The 16,558-nt window shown below is 32.2% G+C and overlaps 1 protein-coding gene across 9 annotated transcripts; it reads right to left on the reverse strand.

Moving 5' to 3' along the window:
- Window positions 1-4,377: 4,377 nt before the first annotated feature.
- On the reverse strand, window positions 4,378-8,709 carry LOC18587111 (uncharacterized). Of its 9 annotated transcripts, XM_088810604.1 has the most exons (12): window positions 8,538-8,709; window positions 8,111-8,166; window positions 7,698-7,769; window positions 7,385-7,464; window positions 7,199-7,272; window positions 6,682-6,734; window positions 6,442-6,564; window positions 6,295-6,344; window positions 5,496-5,546; window positions 5,275-5,314; window positions 4,857-4,949; window positions 4,378-4,742 (listed from the first exon to the last, which is right to left on the reverse strand). In XM_088810604.1, the coding sequence occupies exons 2-7, from the start codon at window positions 8,124-8,126 to the stop codon at window positions 6,455-6,457; spliced, it is 405 nt and encodes a 134-aa protein (XP_088666730.1). In that variant the 5' UTR covers window positions 8,127-8,166; window positions 8,538-8,709; the 3' UTR covers window positions 4,378-4,742; window positions 4,857-4,949; window positions 5,275-5,314; window positions 5,496-5,546; window positions 6,295-6,344; window positions 6,442-6,454. The 9 variants fall into 9 exon arrangements, with proteins under 9 accessions (XP_088666730.1, XP_088666731.1, XP_088666729.1 ...); XM_088810605.1 differs by lacking the exon at window positions 4,857-4,949; XM_088810603.1 differs by having other exon boundaries at window positions 4,378-4,949.
- Between the last annotated feature and the right edge of the window lie 7,849 nt (window positions 8,710-16,558).

The following is a 16,558-nucleotide window of genomic DNA, read 5'->3' on the forward strand; positions in this document are numbered from 1 at the left end:
TAACTCCCATTAACCTTGTAAGATGCTATTCTCGCAAATGGATTTGCACCTTGAATCCTAGTGTTGGAAACTCCATAAATGTCTTTAAGCCATTCTAACTCTATCAGGGTTCCAGCAGCTATCGAAGCACATGCAGTACCATGACCATTGAGATCTTCAGGAAAATTATAATCTAGCAATGCAGGTGCTATAGTGGGACGCTTTGCTTTAGTAAAATTTTCTAAAGCCACAAACTTTCTGCATTAATTAAAATATCAAAATAAATCATGGTTCTTATATATAAATTTAAATATGAACAACAAAGGAAAAAAATTAAAATTCATACCTTCTAAAAGGAATTTGCAATTTCTTGCCCTCTAGGATAGGAAGATGCTTGTCTTCAAAACATTCATGGTTTACATTTATACCCGTATCAATAATGCCAATCACCTTCTTTGCCTTTTCTTCGTCTACAACTTTCTCTTCATCCTCAATACGTTCCCTTTCTTCCTCATCCATAATAAATTTTCGAAATTTAAACATGGATTGTTGAACCAACATAGTCTACATTAAAAAATAATCATCAACAAACAATTAGTCACCTTTAACACATAACACAATTATGTTTTTCGGTTAAACTTAATTTGTTCATGAACAAAGTAATAATCCAAATGAGATACAGCTTTTCTAATTAAAGAATTCATTAGAGGCATATAATAACAACCTAGTGATGAGCATAGCTAGGAAGATACCCAAATCTAAAGTATAAACAAGACATTACATAGCAACTTTTATAGTGGGATCGACCAACAGGAGAAACATCTAAAACATAATCATCTACAGTCATGAAATAAAAGAATAGCAAGAAATATGATTATAATTATACAACACTTGAAGTTATGTGGAATCAAGAGAAGCCAAACCTATTGTAGATTGAAGTAGATTAGCATCGTAGTCTACCCATGTTAGATTTTTTTTTTTTTTAAGGGCTGAATCAAACATTGTATTAACTATGCAAAATGATCCATCCAACAAGAGAGCAATAAACCTCCAACCACCATGAAAGGAGTCTGCAGATAAACAACAACATGATCTGCATCGGCAAGATCACCCAATGAACCCCAAAAAACAAAATGAACAACCTCCCAACAAGCACAGGATATTTGAAACCTCAGACAACCAAAAAATGGGATCAAGCTGAACAAAACAGCAACAAAAATACCACTGTACAGCAAGCTTGATCATTCACAGTAATATGCAAGAATCCACAAAGAAAGAAAAAAACTCCCCTGTACATTGAGCACTTGATTGAAACCCATGTTAGATTGAGTACGAAAAAACCCCAGCCCATGTTAGATTGAAACCCAGAAAGTTTCTTTTTGCTTGGCTTACACCTATGACTTTCACTCTCTGGGTGCTACGCCACCAATCTCACAGGTTTGTTTATTTAGCTTTTCTTATAAGTTGGTTTGAAAATTATTGTAAAACTAAACTTCACTCAATATGCTTTATATATGTTTTGCTTTATTTTTCCTTCTAGTTTTCTCCTTGAAACTACTAATATTTTTCAAAAACAGGTCTCATTCTAGTCATTTAGGCTATGGTAATGCCCACAAATTCCTATAAGCATATATCAAATTAAAAAGTCAGCTGTGTGGCAATATAATTTAGGAAAAACTATAATATTCAACGTGCACTACCCATGACCGTGTCACCCCTTCCAAATTTGTTAAAATAAAGATAATCTTAAACTAGAATGATATAATAATTACCTCATTGCGGTAGGTTTCTCTGGAGTCCCAACAACTTGATTCTTTGTTTTCTATCTCACTGCAAGTACAAATTAATGTTAATTTAAAGGCAAAATTAATTATAACAATATTGCACATCAGTTGGGAATTCATAGAAACAAGATTAAGTAATCACTTTCTAAGTTCATTTAGTTAAGCAAGCTAAAACTTTTCATATATTTCTATTTTTCCATCCATTTTATTAGCCCACATCACCATGTTCCTATATTATTTTTTCAATATAACCCATGAAATGAAACTATGATTTGCGACCCAAAATAGCAATATAACCCATACAATGAAACATGACTGTTAAACATAAACGGGTGTAAATTATTAAAAGAAAAGAAAAAATAAAGGCATATATACCAGCAACTGCTCGAGGAAACACCGACTTCATTTTCATTTGGCTTAGTAGATGACATCAAGCTATACCCATCTTCAGAGCATGTGAGTAGGTGTTCAGGATTCACACATTTTAGCAAGGAAGCAGCCATATCCACACTTCCTAAATGCATAGAAGTATCCAAGTTCTTTTGTTTTCCTTTACACTGACTGTGCTCGTGGTCCCGATCTTTCTTCGGAGACGAAGAAGCCATTCTTGTCTGCAAAGGGCTTCTTTCAAACTTGTTTGAGACACAAGAAATATTTGTTCTTGGGTTAAACCAGAACAGAAACAATGGAGTTCTGACAAATACAAGTCAAAAGAAGCTCAGGCAACTTTTGGTCTGCAAAGGTTTCTTTCAAACTTGTGGGAGAAAATAAAAAAGGTATTTAGATTTTGGGTTAAACCAGAGTAGAGCAATGGAGTTGTGAGCAATGCAAGTCAAAGAAAGGTTGAGTGAAAAAGGTTTGAACTTTTCAGGGCTGAGGAGAAGCTGTAAACTTTTGTTTTAAGGTAAAGTTGACATCTTTTTTGGTGATGGTTTGATGGAACAGCACAAAACCAGGAGTTGTAAACCTAAACATGGAAATACTTACTGAAGAGTTTGCAGGTTATTGCAACAGCGTGGTTGTCCTCTCCATCCTATCACTTCACTCCACGTGTTCCAAAAAACCATTTTATTATATAAAATTGTTATTACTATTTGTAATTTTAAGCTTCCAGTTAAATTGTCTATTAAGTCAATTATTCAACTAATAAAATTAAATTTTCAAGAAAAATATATTATAATTATACCCAAAATACATATATATAATTCTTTAAGATGAAAAAAATGCATAATTATATTTCTTCATAAACTAGTTATTTTATGTTTGATTTTACTTGTTAATTATATATCTGTTTTAAATTAATTTTTATATTGCTTTTTACAAATTATTACTCAAAAAGCAAAAATAAATAGCAAAAAGTATCATTTAAAAAAAAAGAGTCACTACTTATGGTATCTCTATTTATTTAAAAATAAATAGCAAATATTTTTTCTTTTGTTTAAAATTGTTAAAAAAATTAATATTTGCTTTGCAATCAGCTGCAATTGTGTGGGAAAAATTGTTTGTAGAAGATTTTTTCATAAATAACATGATACAAGAAGATAAGAAGCTAAACGTATAGACTCGATTAAGATATGAAAATTTTATGTCTTAACCATATCAAATATGATTAACACATTTAATTAATCTTGTTAATCATGTTATCGTATGTATTTAAATGTTTATAAGTGACACGTTTATCAATTCGTTAATATTAATAGTGAAAGACTATTTTAGCTTTAATTAAATAATTTTAAACCATTATTTAAAAAGTTTTTAAACTTTGGTAAGGATAATAAGGTAAGAATACCCCAACCCTAATTGTTTTGTTTCCTTTCTTTTCATTTACAATCTTCATCTTGGATCTATTCCAAAAGAAATGTCATTAGTGTTTTAAGGTTGAATGTTAATTATGGATTTTATTAGAATGGCAATGAATATGATATGGATGTTACTATTTATGTTGAATTTTATTATATTAGATGTTTTGATCATTTTGTTATGATTGTTTTTATGATTATTGATTTTAAATTTAAATAATAAAATTATATTTAATTGAAAAATATTTTAATTTTTAATCATACATTAATCATGTTAAACGTGTTAAGAAAAAATTATATTTATTATTTAATTGTATTTATTAATCATGTTATGTCGTACAAAACAAAATTGATACAGTTAATAAACATATTAATCGTTTCATATTATACAATTATAATTAAACGTATAAGTGTACCTTTAATGTTTTACCACCTCGAATAGTTATAAAGCAAATAATATATAGACATGATATCCAAAGGACTGGCTACTTAATTTAGAGGTGCAACCTCTTTATTTAACCTTCCAATCGCTAGACCATTTTGCCATGCAAATGCTTGTTGCACCATTAACCATTAAATGCTTATAAGCTTCTTTATATAACTTAAATGCTTTCTTGCTCCATCAACGTGTTTAGTAGCTGAATAATAGAATTTAGAGTCATATTGCAGCCACATACGTATTGGAGTAAATAAAAAATAAAAAATAAATTGAAATGTATTTTTATTATAGAGTAACGACAAAAATAAAAAATACAAGGGATAAAAGGGAAGTTTGAAAAGCCTTCCTTTGACAAAGGCTTCTTACGTTCGGGGGCTACCTCAACAAACAATCAATCCGAATATTATATCAAGGCAAAATGAAAGAGAAAAGAAAGGAAATTAAGAATGTTCAAACGTTGCTGAAGAATAATCAATGTCATGAACATTACACGCCATTCCTGGTCACTTTCATCAACTTACAAGACAGCCTAAGTCCTACTTAAGGACTATGACATAACTTACGTGGCTCCACCAACTCAAACAAACTTTAACACACAGGTATTTTGTCCAAGGGCAAAATCAACACGATAGGGTAGAGAAACCAACCATCAACTCTATCGGCCTCTTCCTCAGTCATGTGAGCATTAAACAGGTCAGGAGTGTAATAATTATAAATAGAATCAATTTCAGACTGGTCCTGCTGCACAAAGCACAACATTTCAATATAGCATATAATTCAATCTATCATTTAAATAAAGTCAAGCCAAAGAAACACTTCTGCAAACCATTCAAGCACAACTTGCAGCAAAGCTACCTGATCATCCTCTGTTTTCTCATCTACCAACCCTACTTTGTACCACAGCCATTTCACAACGTACAGCAATGACGCTACTGTCAATCATATGCTCTTTGAAAACATGAGAAATGAAAGTGAATAATATGACAATCCACATTATGCATAAATGGCACAAACTCAACAGACTACACCTAAATCAATAAATATAGCCAATAAGAACCTATTAAAAGATCCAGATCCTATATAGTGAAAACCAATTTTCCATTGCCACGTGGAGAAAATTGCAGGAAAAGGAGGCAAAGAGCAAAATCACTTTTTAAGAGTAGAAACAATAAAACAACTCAACATCACTATTTACACCTAATAAATCAAAAGCAACAAAAAGATATAACAAACCCTTTTCCCAAACTCATCAAAACGATAATAACCCTTGTACCTGTCATCAGAACCACTGAAATCACTGCTGCAATCATCCTCTGTAAACGCGATGGTTAAATAAAGGAACAAAGGAGAGAACAATCAATCAATGATAAAACAACACAAACTTAAATTCCAAAGTTGTGAGAGGTAAAAACTACCAAAAACCACAAACACATAAGCAACAGAGGAAGGGAAACAAAAAATCCAAAACTTTATAACATCAGTGTAAAGTGATACCTAAGAAGTCTTCCTCCTCTGAATCCTCTATTTTAGACACCTGCTCCAAATCTGTTTACAGTGAGTGAAAGAGTAAGACTTCAAAAGAAAATCACAAGACTCTAAAGAGTTATGCTCAATTACTCAATCAACTCAGTGACTTCCCACTTTAACAGCCCTTAGAAACACAGTATACACCTAATCTTACAATGAAAACATTAGAGATTAGTGCATTTTCAAAAGAGAAAAGTGGCTTTATGCTGCAGGCCATGATTTCACTGTAGCATCTAAAGCTAATAAATCAAGGCTTGAAGTCATAAAACAAGAGTTTGGCTACTTAAGTGAGCAGAATGAAGAAAACAAATTCATCTAGCCAAAACTATTATTTTGCGATTAAGGCTTAATTGAGCAATTGCGCAGATCAAAGACTAATAAATGCTGGGTCACAGGAACTTCCACATCATATAAATACCCTAAATGAGAGAGCACAAATACCAGTAAATAAGATAGCTTCCAATTGTTAGATTATTTGCACCTCAACTGTAATGTGAGACAATAATGTTTACTAGGGAGACGTCAAATATCCATAGCTGTAACCATAAGTGTAATGTCAGCCACTTGGTCATTGACGTTGTTTTCTTAAAAGCCAACTTGACTACTTTTCTTTTCTCTCATTTCTTATTGTCAATGCATATCCCTCTCTCACGCACACACCCCAAGGGTTCCAAAAAATAAGCAGCCGAACTTTTCAATAACACACCTAGTAGAATTCAAGATTAATACCACATATCCAAATAATTCAATGTCACATGAGGCATACCTTCATTATACCTCCATTTTTCCTTGTTTTGTCTCTAGTCCGAGAGTATGCTGCCAGCCACAATCATAATATAGATCTCACATTTTCAACAAACAGCATACAAGATAAACCTAAGAGCAAAACAACTGTAGAGCAAGTAAAGCTTACCTAGGCTAAGCTTTTATTTCTTCGATTTTGGTCTACCCTCCAAAATTCCAGACTTGGTTCGTTTTGCAGACTGAACATTGTCAGTCGGTGAAACAATTGCAACATACTTAACTTCTTCCAGAGCTTAAAACCAAAGAGAAAAAAAAAAAAAAGGAGAGGGGGGGAAAGTCAACTTTAACGCAGAGGTTCTGTTTCCTAGGGGAAAACTGAAAAGAGAGGGACCAAACTGAGGGAACTAACCATGGAATTTTTGAGCCTGTGCATAAGTCATGTAAGCTTGAAACAAACAGATACTACAGTATCGATAAATAGAATAGAGTTCAGACTAATCACTGTTGAAGAAAACATAACATTGTATCACTCATCTAATAGCATATAATTCAATCCATAAACATAAAAGGGGTAAACTCCACCTACACCTCTTTCAACTTTTATGACATTTCACCCTATAATTAGATTTTTCCTCAATTAGCACCCTGTTATTAAGTTTTGTTCCCATAAGGGAATATTCAGTTAATTTCACTTAGTTAAATTACCAAACTGCCCTCAGTTCAAAACTTATCATATTTGTTCACACTTAGCAGCATTATTGTAATTTTATGGAAGGAAATTAACAACGTAACCCCTTTGTGAATAAACTCATCCACAGGGTGCTAACTGAGAAAAAAATATGGAAAAAAGTTAAAATCACAGAGGGTATATGTGGAGTTTACCAATCTAAAGACTAGAGTCAAGCGAAGGAAAGACTTGCTCTTACCATTTAAGCACGTCTAACAGCAAAGCTACCTGCTCATCACGTTCATTCATCTCTAACAAGCCTACCCTGTACCACTGGTTTCATAAGGTCCAGCAATGAAGTGTCAAGAACCAGTTTCAAAAGAGCAAAACAAACTACTTACACTTGAAAAACTGAAAGCAACAAGAATAATCATATAACACATACCCTTTTTTCAGTTGTATAAAGGGAAAGATTAGTCCCATAGCTGTTTGAGAAACCACCGGAGTCCCGGCTTATATTATCTTCTGTTAAAGCATAAAACAATATTGATGAAAAAAAAATCAATGAAACTTAATACACACATTAGCTTCCAAAATAGTTAAGACAAGCAGTGATAAATAAGTGAAAAAAGGGTGATAAAAAATAGAGATCCAAACCCAAAAATACTGCTTCCTAGTCCGTTACATTTTTAGTCCATCTTATTCTTTCCTTACTAAATAGCCAAAAAGAAAAGATGATTATATAATTTAAGGAATACCTCTATTTTTCACATCTTCTCCTTCACCGATTTTCTCTTCAGGTTGCACCATCAAGGTGGACTCCGGCTCAACTGCATTTAATATGTCAAAGAAATTTCGATTAATTGAACAAGCTAAGGTAACAACTGAAAAATCAAAACAAAAAAGAAATAAAATGAAATTATATGACAGTTGAAGGTTTTTATTTTGGGGTTTCGGTTCCAAAAGGCTCCCTAAACCAGATGATTTGAAATTTATACACACATTAAGACAGGCAGTGATTCATAGGTAAAAAAAGAAAAGAGTAAAATCAAATAGAAATTCAAGCCAAAGAAACACAGCCTCCTAGTCCATTCCATTTCATTAGTCCATCTTATATTATCCTCACTAAATAGCAAAAAGAAAAGATAATGATTATATAATTGAGTAATACCTTTTGTCTCTTTCATCTTCCCCTTCCCCGATTTTCTCTTCAGGCTGCATCATCAACTGCATTGCATATGTCAAAGAAATTTCCATTAATTTAACAAATTAAGGCAACAAAAGACCAAAATAGAAAAAAGGAAAAGAAAAGAAAAGAAATTAAATGACGATTCAAAGTTTTTTTATTTTGGGGGTTTGGGTTCCGAAAGGGATCAGCTCTCTAAACCAGATGATTTGAGAAGAAATTTACTTGGAAGCCCCCCTGGCCGCTAGCATCAGCCACCATTATATTATATGTATGCAATGCAGTCCTAAAATCAACAAGATTTAAAAAAAAAAAAAAAAGGTCCACACACCAGACCAGAATCAGATAATAAGTTAAAAGGTTGAACTAAAGCACCAATTCGAAAACCATAGGAAAGGCTGAGGAGCGCAACCTGACGACGAGAAGGAGAAGGAGCTCTTCGCAAGGGAACTAAGTCTTGCTTCTCCGTGAACCACGACGGTAGTTCTGGCTTGCTACGGCCGCGAAAGCAGCTCCGGACAGCTAGAGGACACGTTTAACAGACGTTTGATTTATGAAGCCCGTTAGAAGCAGCGAGCGTTGGATTTTTCTGCCCTCTTAAAGGTTTAAATACATAATTATACTTTTATATAATAAAATAACTCGCTTTGCCACGTGTCTGTATCATTACAAAGTTTCTAACAGTTGACGTGGATTACAATTAAACAATTAAAATTAAAATTTTTGACAATTTAAATCACGGGAATTATACTTTTTAGCATTTTATTTTGCTTTATAGCAATTATTATTAAAAAATGAAAATAAAAAACAAAAATATCATTTAAATGAAGACACAACTAATTATATTATATTAATAAAAGTAATATTATCATATATTATTTCTTTTGTTAAAAGATTATGAAACAAAATGATTATTTATTTTGTGATTGGCTGCAAATGCGGGAAAAAATTACTTCGAAAACATGAGATAATATATGAAAAAAATGGTGTATAAAAATTTTCTTTTTTACACATAATTAACTTCAAAATATTAAAAAAAATAAAAGAATAAAAATATATTAAAATCCTCTGAAAATGAAATTTAGAAAAAATTATGAGTGATTATTTTTGAAGAATTTATAAGTGAGAAAATTTTTTAAAATTTTGCAACAAGTGTTGGAGAATTTAGAAAAATTGTCAATACAAACGATTTACATTTTACAAAAAATAAAAATAATAAAATGAATAAATAAATAAAATAAAGAAATTAATGAGGATAATTTCACCTATTGGAGAAAAGGTTGTAATCTTATTTTATTACATATAAATGTATGTTTATCACAAAGTAACAACAAAAATAAAGAATATAGGGATGACAGGGAATTTTTTTTTTTTTTATTTTGGAGAAGGAAATTTGAACTCTATTCCTTAAGTAAGGAATTATACACTAACTAATGAGTTAAATGTTCGAGTGTGAGATGAAAAAAAAAGTTGAAATTAAAGCCTACCTTGACAATTCTCTTTTTGACAAACCAAAAATCTCCAACATCTATGAGAATCAAATCCAAAGACAAACCAAAATGTACCACGTCTGTGAGAATCAAATCCAAAGGCCAATATATTGGATTTAATTAATAACATGAGCACAATGTTGTTATAAGTATCTACATAATGCAGATGTGCGACCAAGCCAAAGGTTTCTTCTATACATATATTTTGCATAAAAAATCAATTATATGTTTAACCAATATTATTAGTTAGACTTTAATTTTTATTCAATTCTTTATATGAGATATCAGCTAATATACGTTTTCCTTATAAAAAACATTACACTTCTTAAGCAATTATCTTATTTTTTATTTGAATTTGGCATAATAAACTTTTATCAAAAGGTTCTATTTACTATCTCGACCATTTTCATGCAATTGCCTTACTTTTTCTACTTGAAATTTTGCAAGTGGTAGATGTGTATTACTTTTATCTCAGCCCTTCAAAGTTGAAATCTTGACTTCTCCCTGATCATAGAGTAATGGTGTAATTTACTTTACCACTTGCATATGCTGATATTCATAGATGTTAGCATCCCCTTGTAAGTATAATTCTATGTCTGATTTCAACAATATAATTTTGAGCTTAAGATTAAGGGTGAGCAATCGATTAAGAAGGTTAAATCATTCAAAAAAATTCTAGTAACTGACTTTCTTAAGAGATTTAATCGAATTGATTGACTTTGACCTTTAATTGACTTAATCAATTAATCGAATTTAGTCAATTAATTCTATTTTAACTGACTTAATTCTATTTTTTTAACTTTTAAAATTTTAACCGATCAACTTTGGCGCTTAATATATATATATATGATATCTAAGGGATTGGCTACAAAATGTGGAGGTACAACCTCTTTATTTAACCTTCTATTTACTAGACCATTTTACCTTATGCTTATTACACCATTAACCGTTAAATGCTTAAATGCTTCTTAATTTAGCTGAAATGCTTTCTTGCTTCATGTAGTGGTAGCATTCATGATGAGATATTTATGCTTGCATTTATTGGGAGATTACTTTATTAAGTATAGCTAACAAAGTGGCAACTTACTGTCTCTAATTGGTATTTTATTCTAACTAAATGAATCTGATTGTTCAGTACAGTTGAATAATTATGGGAGATCAGGTTGAAAAAATGGGAAATTAGGAAACCCCACGGTCGGCAAATGACGTATACCCAACAACCTCGCTAAAACAGGTGTTCAGAGGGTGGTGAAACTCTTTGGACCTTGAATCCTGGCATTAATTCTGAGAAAACTTGTTTGTGAAGGGATATGTGTATGACTGTTTGATTGATCCTGCTGGTTGTTTCTTCTTATGTTTTTAGGCTTATTCTGGGGGCTGTACAGGTTGTTTAACGCAGGTTTTTTTCATGGCAGGGTCACTCTTGGCTTGCGGTTGAGAGGTCATTCTGCCTCAAGCTCAGTGGGGGCTGTATATGTGATTTTTTGTGGAGTGCCAAGGGTGATGTGAAGCTGCACTGCAGGTTCTGGGTTAGCGTTTTTTGACTTCTTTCGTCATATCTCAGTGGCGTTATATTCTTGTTCTGTTGAGTGGATAGAATGCCTTCTTTTGTACAGCTCTGACTTGGCTTAGGATTTGGTTGTCTGGTGATGATGCCCCCCACATCAAGAGGTGCTCTTCTTTTGTTTTTCTATGGTCTCCTTGGTGGATGTTGTCCTCATGATCCCTTAGACAACCGAGATCCTTCTACTGTAACGGCCACTCTCTCTTGTTTTGTAAGGGGTATACTGTATTCTGATTGAAAAAATTCCTTTATGCAATGAAGTCATTTCAAAAGAGTAACAATATTGCAGGCACACAAGTATTAGAGAAAATACTGTTATCTTATTTTATTACGTAGAAATGTATTCTTATCACAAGGTAATAACAAGAATAAAGAATACAAGGGATGAAAGGGAATGTTGAAAAGCCTTCATTGACAAACCTGCAGCAATACAAAGACTTCTTAGGAAATGAATTGGGGGATACATCTAAAAACACACAATCCAAATATCAAGACAAATTGAAAAAAAATAAAAAAAGAAAGAATGTTCCAACATTGTTGAAGAACAATCATGGGGTGCACTGATAGTCAGAAGAGACCTCCCTTCCACAATTATTGAGTAAGACGCTCAATGAAATTGGAAGATCGAGGTTAATCCCTAGGACACTGGCTTTGATGGCAGTGCAAAGGCAAGCAGCAGCTTCAAGATCAGCCAAGCCTTGAATGAGGGAGCAGCATGGTTTGGCTGGCACGTCACCAACCTGAGCCTTCACCAAACCATTCAGCAGATTAGCACAGACACCCAGGTTCAGGGAATTACAAGTGGACTTGCCCTGACGGTTGAGGGCACCAAGGATCATGGCTGCTGCTGGAAGGATAACAACTGGTTTCTCCGAATTTGCTGTGGAATCTTTTGAATTATCATTGGAGTTATCTCCACTTTCATTTGATAAACCATTGAAGTTTATCAATACCTTACCATTTGATGAATCGCCGTTTAATAAATCATGCAAAATTTCTCCAACTTTGTTTGATGAATCGTGAGAGTTGGTTTTAGCATCGTTATCCGATGGGTAATCAATATTGCGAGAGCTGCGGAAAAAGCCAAGAACAGAAGGTTGAACGAGAGAAATAGAGCAGTTGATGCTATGACCTTTAAAGCCATATCTCAAACAAAAAGATTGATTGAGTGGTTCTAGAAATTATATGGATTGTTTGTTTAGAGAGAAAATTTGGTCATCAATGAGTGAGCAAACGGTTTTATAGAAGAGAGATTACCAACTTTAAGAAATCTTTAAAACTTGAAAACAAGACCCATGCGATCACATTAATTGGAGAATTTTTATGTAATGTTTGGTTGGCAACTCTTCTATAGACAAACCAAAAATCTCCCACGTCCATGACTGTAAGAATCAAATCCAAAGGCCAATATATTCTATCTAATTAATAACATGAGCAAAACGTTGTTGTAAGTATATCTCAGATGATGGTATCAACTAGCCAATAACCCGTGGTTACCCTCAAAATGATAACAGGAAAATAGGTAGGTGCAGCAGGAGGTAGGCTGAGAGGTAATTACTAGCTAACGATACCCCAAGTTATCTTGACTTGAATAGTTGGAACCTTAATATAGCTGATAACGATATACCCCTTGGAAAGTATGGAATTAATCATTCTGTAGTTTACAAGAAAAGAGAACTTATATTCCAATCACACACGCCATTCCTTTTCAAGGTTGTTTCCTTTATTAAATTCCAACTTGTTTACTTAGCTAAACTAAATAAAGAAGTTGGAATTAAGCCACAAGTCACCCATTGCTCTATTCACATTCACTTGTGTTAAATAACAATACATTTGTGGTTGTGATGAGGTGAAAATAAAGTGAAATTTGTTTGAAGAAGTAGGACTTTTGAATCTTCTTAGAGATAATTAATTCCTTTCATTTCACCTCATCAGACTTTTTGGTGCAGCAAAAGTAAATGAAAAGAATGATCTCACAAGAATAACTTATCATACAATTACTCAATAGGTTCCCAAAACATATTCTTTTAAAATATTTTGTCAAATATAACAACATGTTCTTCTAAAATATTTTCCAAAACTTATCAAGCAAATTTCCTTTTACTTTCTTTTTATATAAGCATTATTTAAACTTGAGTGTTAACACCTTAAATTAAGAATTTACCTTCTCAACTTATCAAAAAAATTATGGACACGATTTATTTCTAAGAAAATATATTAATTGATATATTTTGCATACAAAATCAATTATGAGTGCAAGGTGTCTTTTTCTTTTCTTCTTCTTTTATTTCTAATCACCCTCTTAGTTATAGTTTAATTTTTATTCAATTCTTTATAAGCATAATAGCTAAAAAGTCTTAAACTATATTAAAAAATTCAAATAAATCTTTATTCTTTTATTACGTTCAATCCGAACCTCATACTTTTATTTTAGATTAAATAAGCATTTATGACTAACAATTTATTAACTGTTATTAGTTAAAAAGTCACTTATTATTATTATTTCATGTGACATTAATGTGACATACTAACATATCATAGTAAATAATAATGATGTGGTATGCTGACGTGACATGATTACATAACCACATGGCATTTTCATCCTCCATGTTATTGTCACATCAAAACTATATCAATGTCATATCAACATCATATGAACATAAAATGACAAATGATAATTTCGAATAATGGTAATTAGTCAAGCAGTTAGCAGTTATAAGGATCTATTTGATTTAAAAATAAAATAAAATGGTTTGATTGAACGCAATTGAAAAATAAGAATTTATTTGAATTTTTGTAAATAGTTAAGAGATTCTTTTAAAGTATGATGTCTTCTTTATATGAGATATGAACTAATATACTTTTTATGCAATTACCTTACTTTCTTATTTGAATTTGGCATAATATATATTTATCAAAATTAAGGATTTCTATTAACTATGTTTTACTCATCTTTTAATTATATTAAATATATATTATTTATATTTGAACCCTTCAAAATTGAAATCTTGACTTCTCCCTTGACCACAAAGTAATGGTGTAATTTACTTTACCACTTGCGTATGCTTATATTCATATACGATAGCATCCCCTTGAAAACATATTCCTATGCTGAATTTCAGCAATATAATTTTGTGCTTGAGATGAACCATCATAAAATTTCTAATATATTTCACTTCAATTCTCCCTTTATATATATATGAATTCATTTACAAAAGATTTTCATTTAGATTAAAAATTCATTTCTTTACATTTTTCATAGAAAGTCATTACGATGTGCTAAACAATTCATCATTGAACATTACCATCAGATCATCAGTCTCAAGAAAATATGATTTTTTGCTATGTATATATAAAATAGGTTCTAGCGAAGAACCAGTTTCTCGACATGCAAAGTGTCCACCAAATCCTCTTGCAAGCAATGACTGCCGAAAGGGAAATTAGTTTTAATTTTTATCCCTTTGTAATTGCACTTTCTTCTGTATGGAAATATATAATAACCAAAATCACAAGGACAAGTACGAACAATCAAAGAAAAACTAGAAATTAACATAAAATATTTCATTTACTGAGCCTTTTAGTGATCTCCAGGAACAAACACACATGTTAAATAAGGCCTTTGGGTGTGATGCTCTAATTGATAGACTCCCTTTCATAGTTTCTTTACAATTTTATGTCATTGAATTGATACCTGAGGATTTAATTCTGTTCATGCAGGTTGCAGCATATATAGGGCAAATTTCAAATAAATTTGCAGAGGGGATAACTATTTTGTTGAACAATTTTTTGATTTTATCAATAAAGATAAGGAAATAGGATAAATTAGAGGTTGGAAAATTATAACCAAGCCTATACATGCATATATATATATATATATATATATATATATATATATATATATATATCTTATTTTATTACATAGAAATATAATCTTGATACAAAACAACTCAAGAATAAAGAAAAGAAGTGATGAAAGGGAAGGCTTCAATGAGTCAGCAGGGATACAAAGACTTCAAACGAAATCAATAGGGAACCCCAATAAACAATCAATCCAAATACCAAGACAAACTGAAAGAGAAAAGAAAGAAAAGGAATGTGCAAACTTTGCTAAAGAACAATCATGGGGTGCACTGGTAGTCAGAAGCGACCTCTCGTCCACAGTTATTGAGTAAGACGCTCAACGAAATCGGAAGATCGAGTTTAATTATGCCTAGGACATTGGCTTTGATGGCAGTGCAAAGGCAAACAGCAGCTTCAAGATCAGCCAAGCCTTGAATGAGGGAGCAGCATGGCTTGGTTGGCACATCACCAAGCTCTACCTTCACCAAACCATTCAGCAAATTAGCACAGACACCCAGGTTCAGGGGCTTACAAGTGGACTTGCCCTGCTGGTTGAGGGCACCAAGAACCATGGCTGCTGCTGCAAGGTTAACAACAGGATTTTCGGAATTTGTTGCAGAATCCTTTGAATTATCATTGGAATTATCTCCACTTCCATTTGATAAATCATCGAAGTTTATCAATCCCTTTCCATTTGATGAATCCCCATTTAATAAACCGTCTAAAATTTCTCCGACTCCACTTGATGAATCATGAGGGTTGATTGTAGCATCGTTATTCGATGGGTCATCAACATTGTGAGAGCTGACGGAAAAAGCCAAGAAGAGAAGGTTGAAGGAGAGAAATAGAGCGGTTGATGCTGTGACCTTTGAAGCCATATCTCAAACGAAAAGAGAGATTGAGTGGTTCTTGAAAGAAGGATTGTTTGTTTAGAGAGAAAATTTGGTTAATGATGATGAAGGTGGTCAAGTGAGCAAAGGGTTTTATAGAAGAGAGATGCTGACTTCAAAACTAGAAAATGAGACCCACGCAGTCACATTAATTGGAGAATTTTTCCATGTAATGTTTGGTGGCAAACCAAAAATCTCACACGTCTCTGAGAATCAGATACAAAGGCCAATATACTGGATTTCATTAATAACATGAGCACAACGTGTTATAAGTATCTAAATAATGCAGATGTGAGATCAAGCCAAAAATTTCTTCTAGACACGTGTTTTCCATACAAAATCAATTCTTAGTTAGAGTTAAATGTTTATTCAATTCTTTATGTGAGATATGAGCTAATATATTTTTTACTTATAAAAAACAGTTACACTTTTTATGCAATTACCTCATTTTTTTATTTGAATTTGGTATAATATAATTTTATCAAAAGGTTCTATTTACTATTTTTTACTCATCTTTTAATTATATTAAATATATATTATTTCTATCTCGATCCTTCAAAGTTGAAACCCTGACATGTTCCTTGGTCACGAAATAATGGTGTAATTTTCTTTACCGCTTGCATATGCTAATATTCATATTTGGTAGCAT

This window comes from Theobroma cacao, chromosome 10, assembly GCF_053813885.1.
Source record: "Theobroma cacao isolate CCN51 chromosome 10, ASM5381388v1, whole genome shotgun sequence".
NCBI lineage: Eukaryota > Viridiplantae > Streptophyta > Magnoliopsida > Malvales > Malvaceae > Theobroma > Theobroma cacao.

Excerpts from the sequence above, each read along its gene's own strand:
- LOC18587111 (XM_088810605.1), bottom strand. Across the intron at positions 7,465-7,697 it reads AGAAGATGTGAAAAATAGAG|AAGATAATATAAGCCGGGAC; the intron begins GTATTCCTTAAA and ends ATGCTTTAACAG. Across the intron at positions 6,735-7,198 it reads CTGTTAGACGTGCTTAAATG|TATCTGTTTGTTTCAAGCTT; the intron begins GTAAGAGCAAGT and ends TCGATACTGTAG.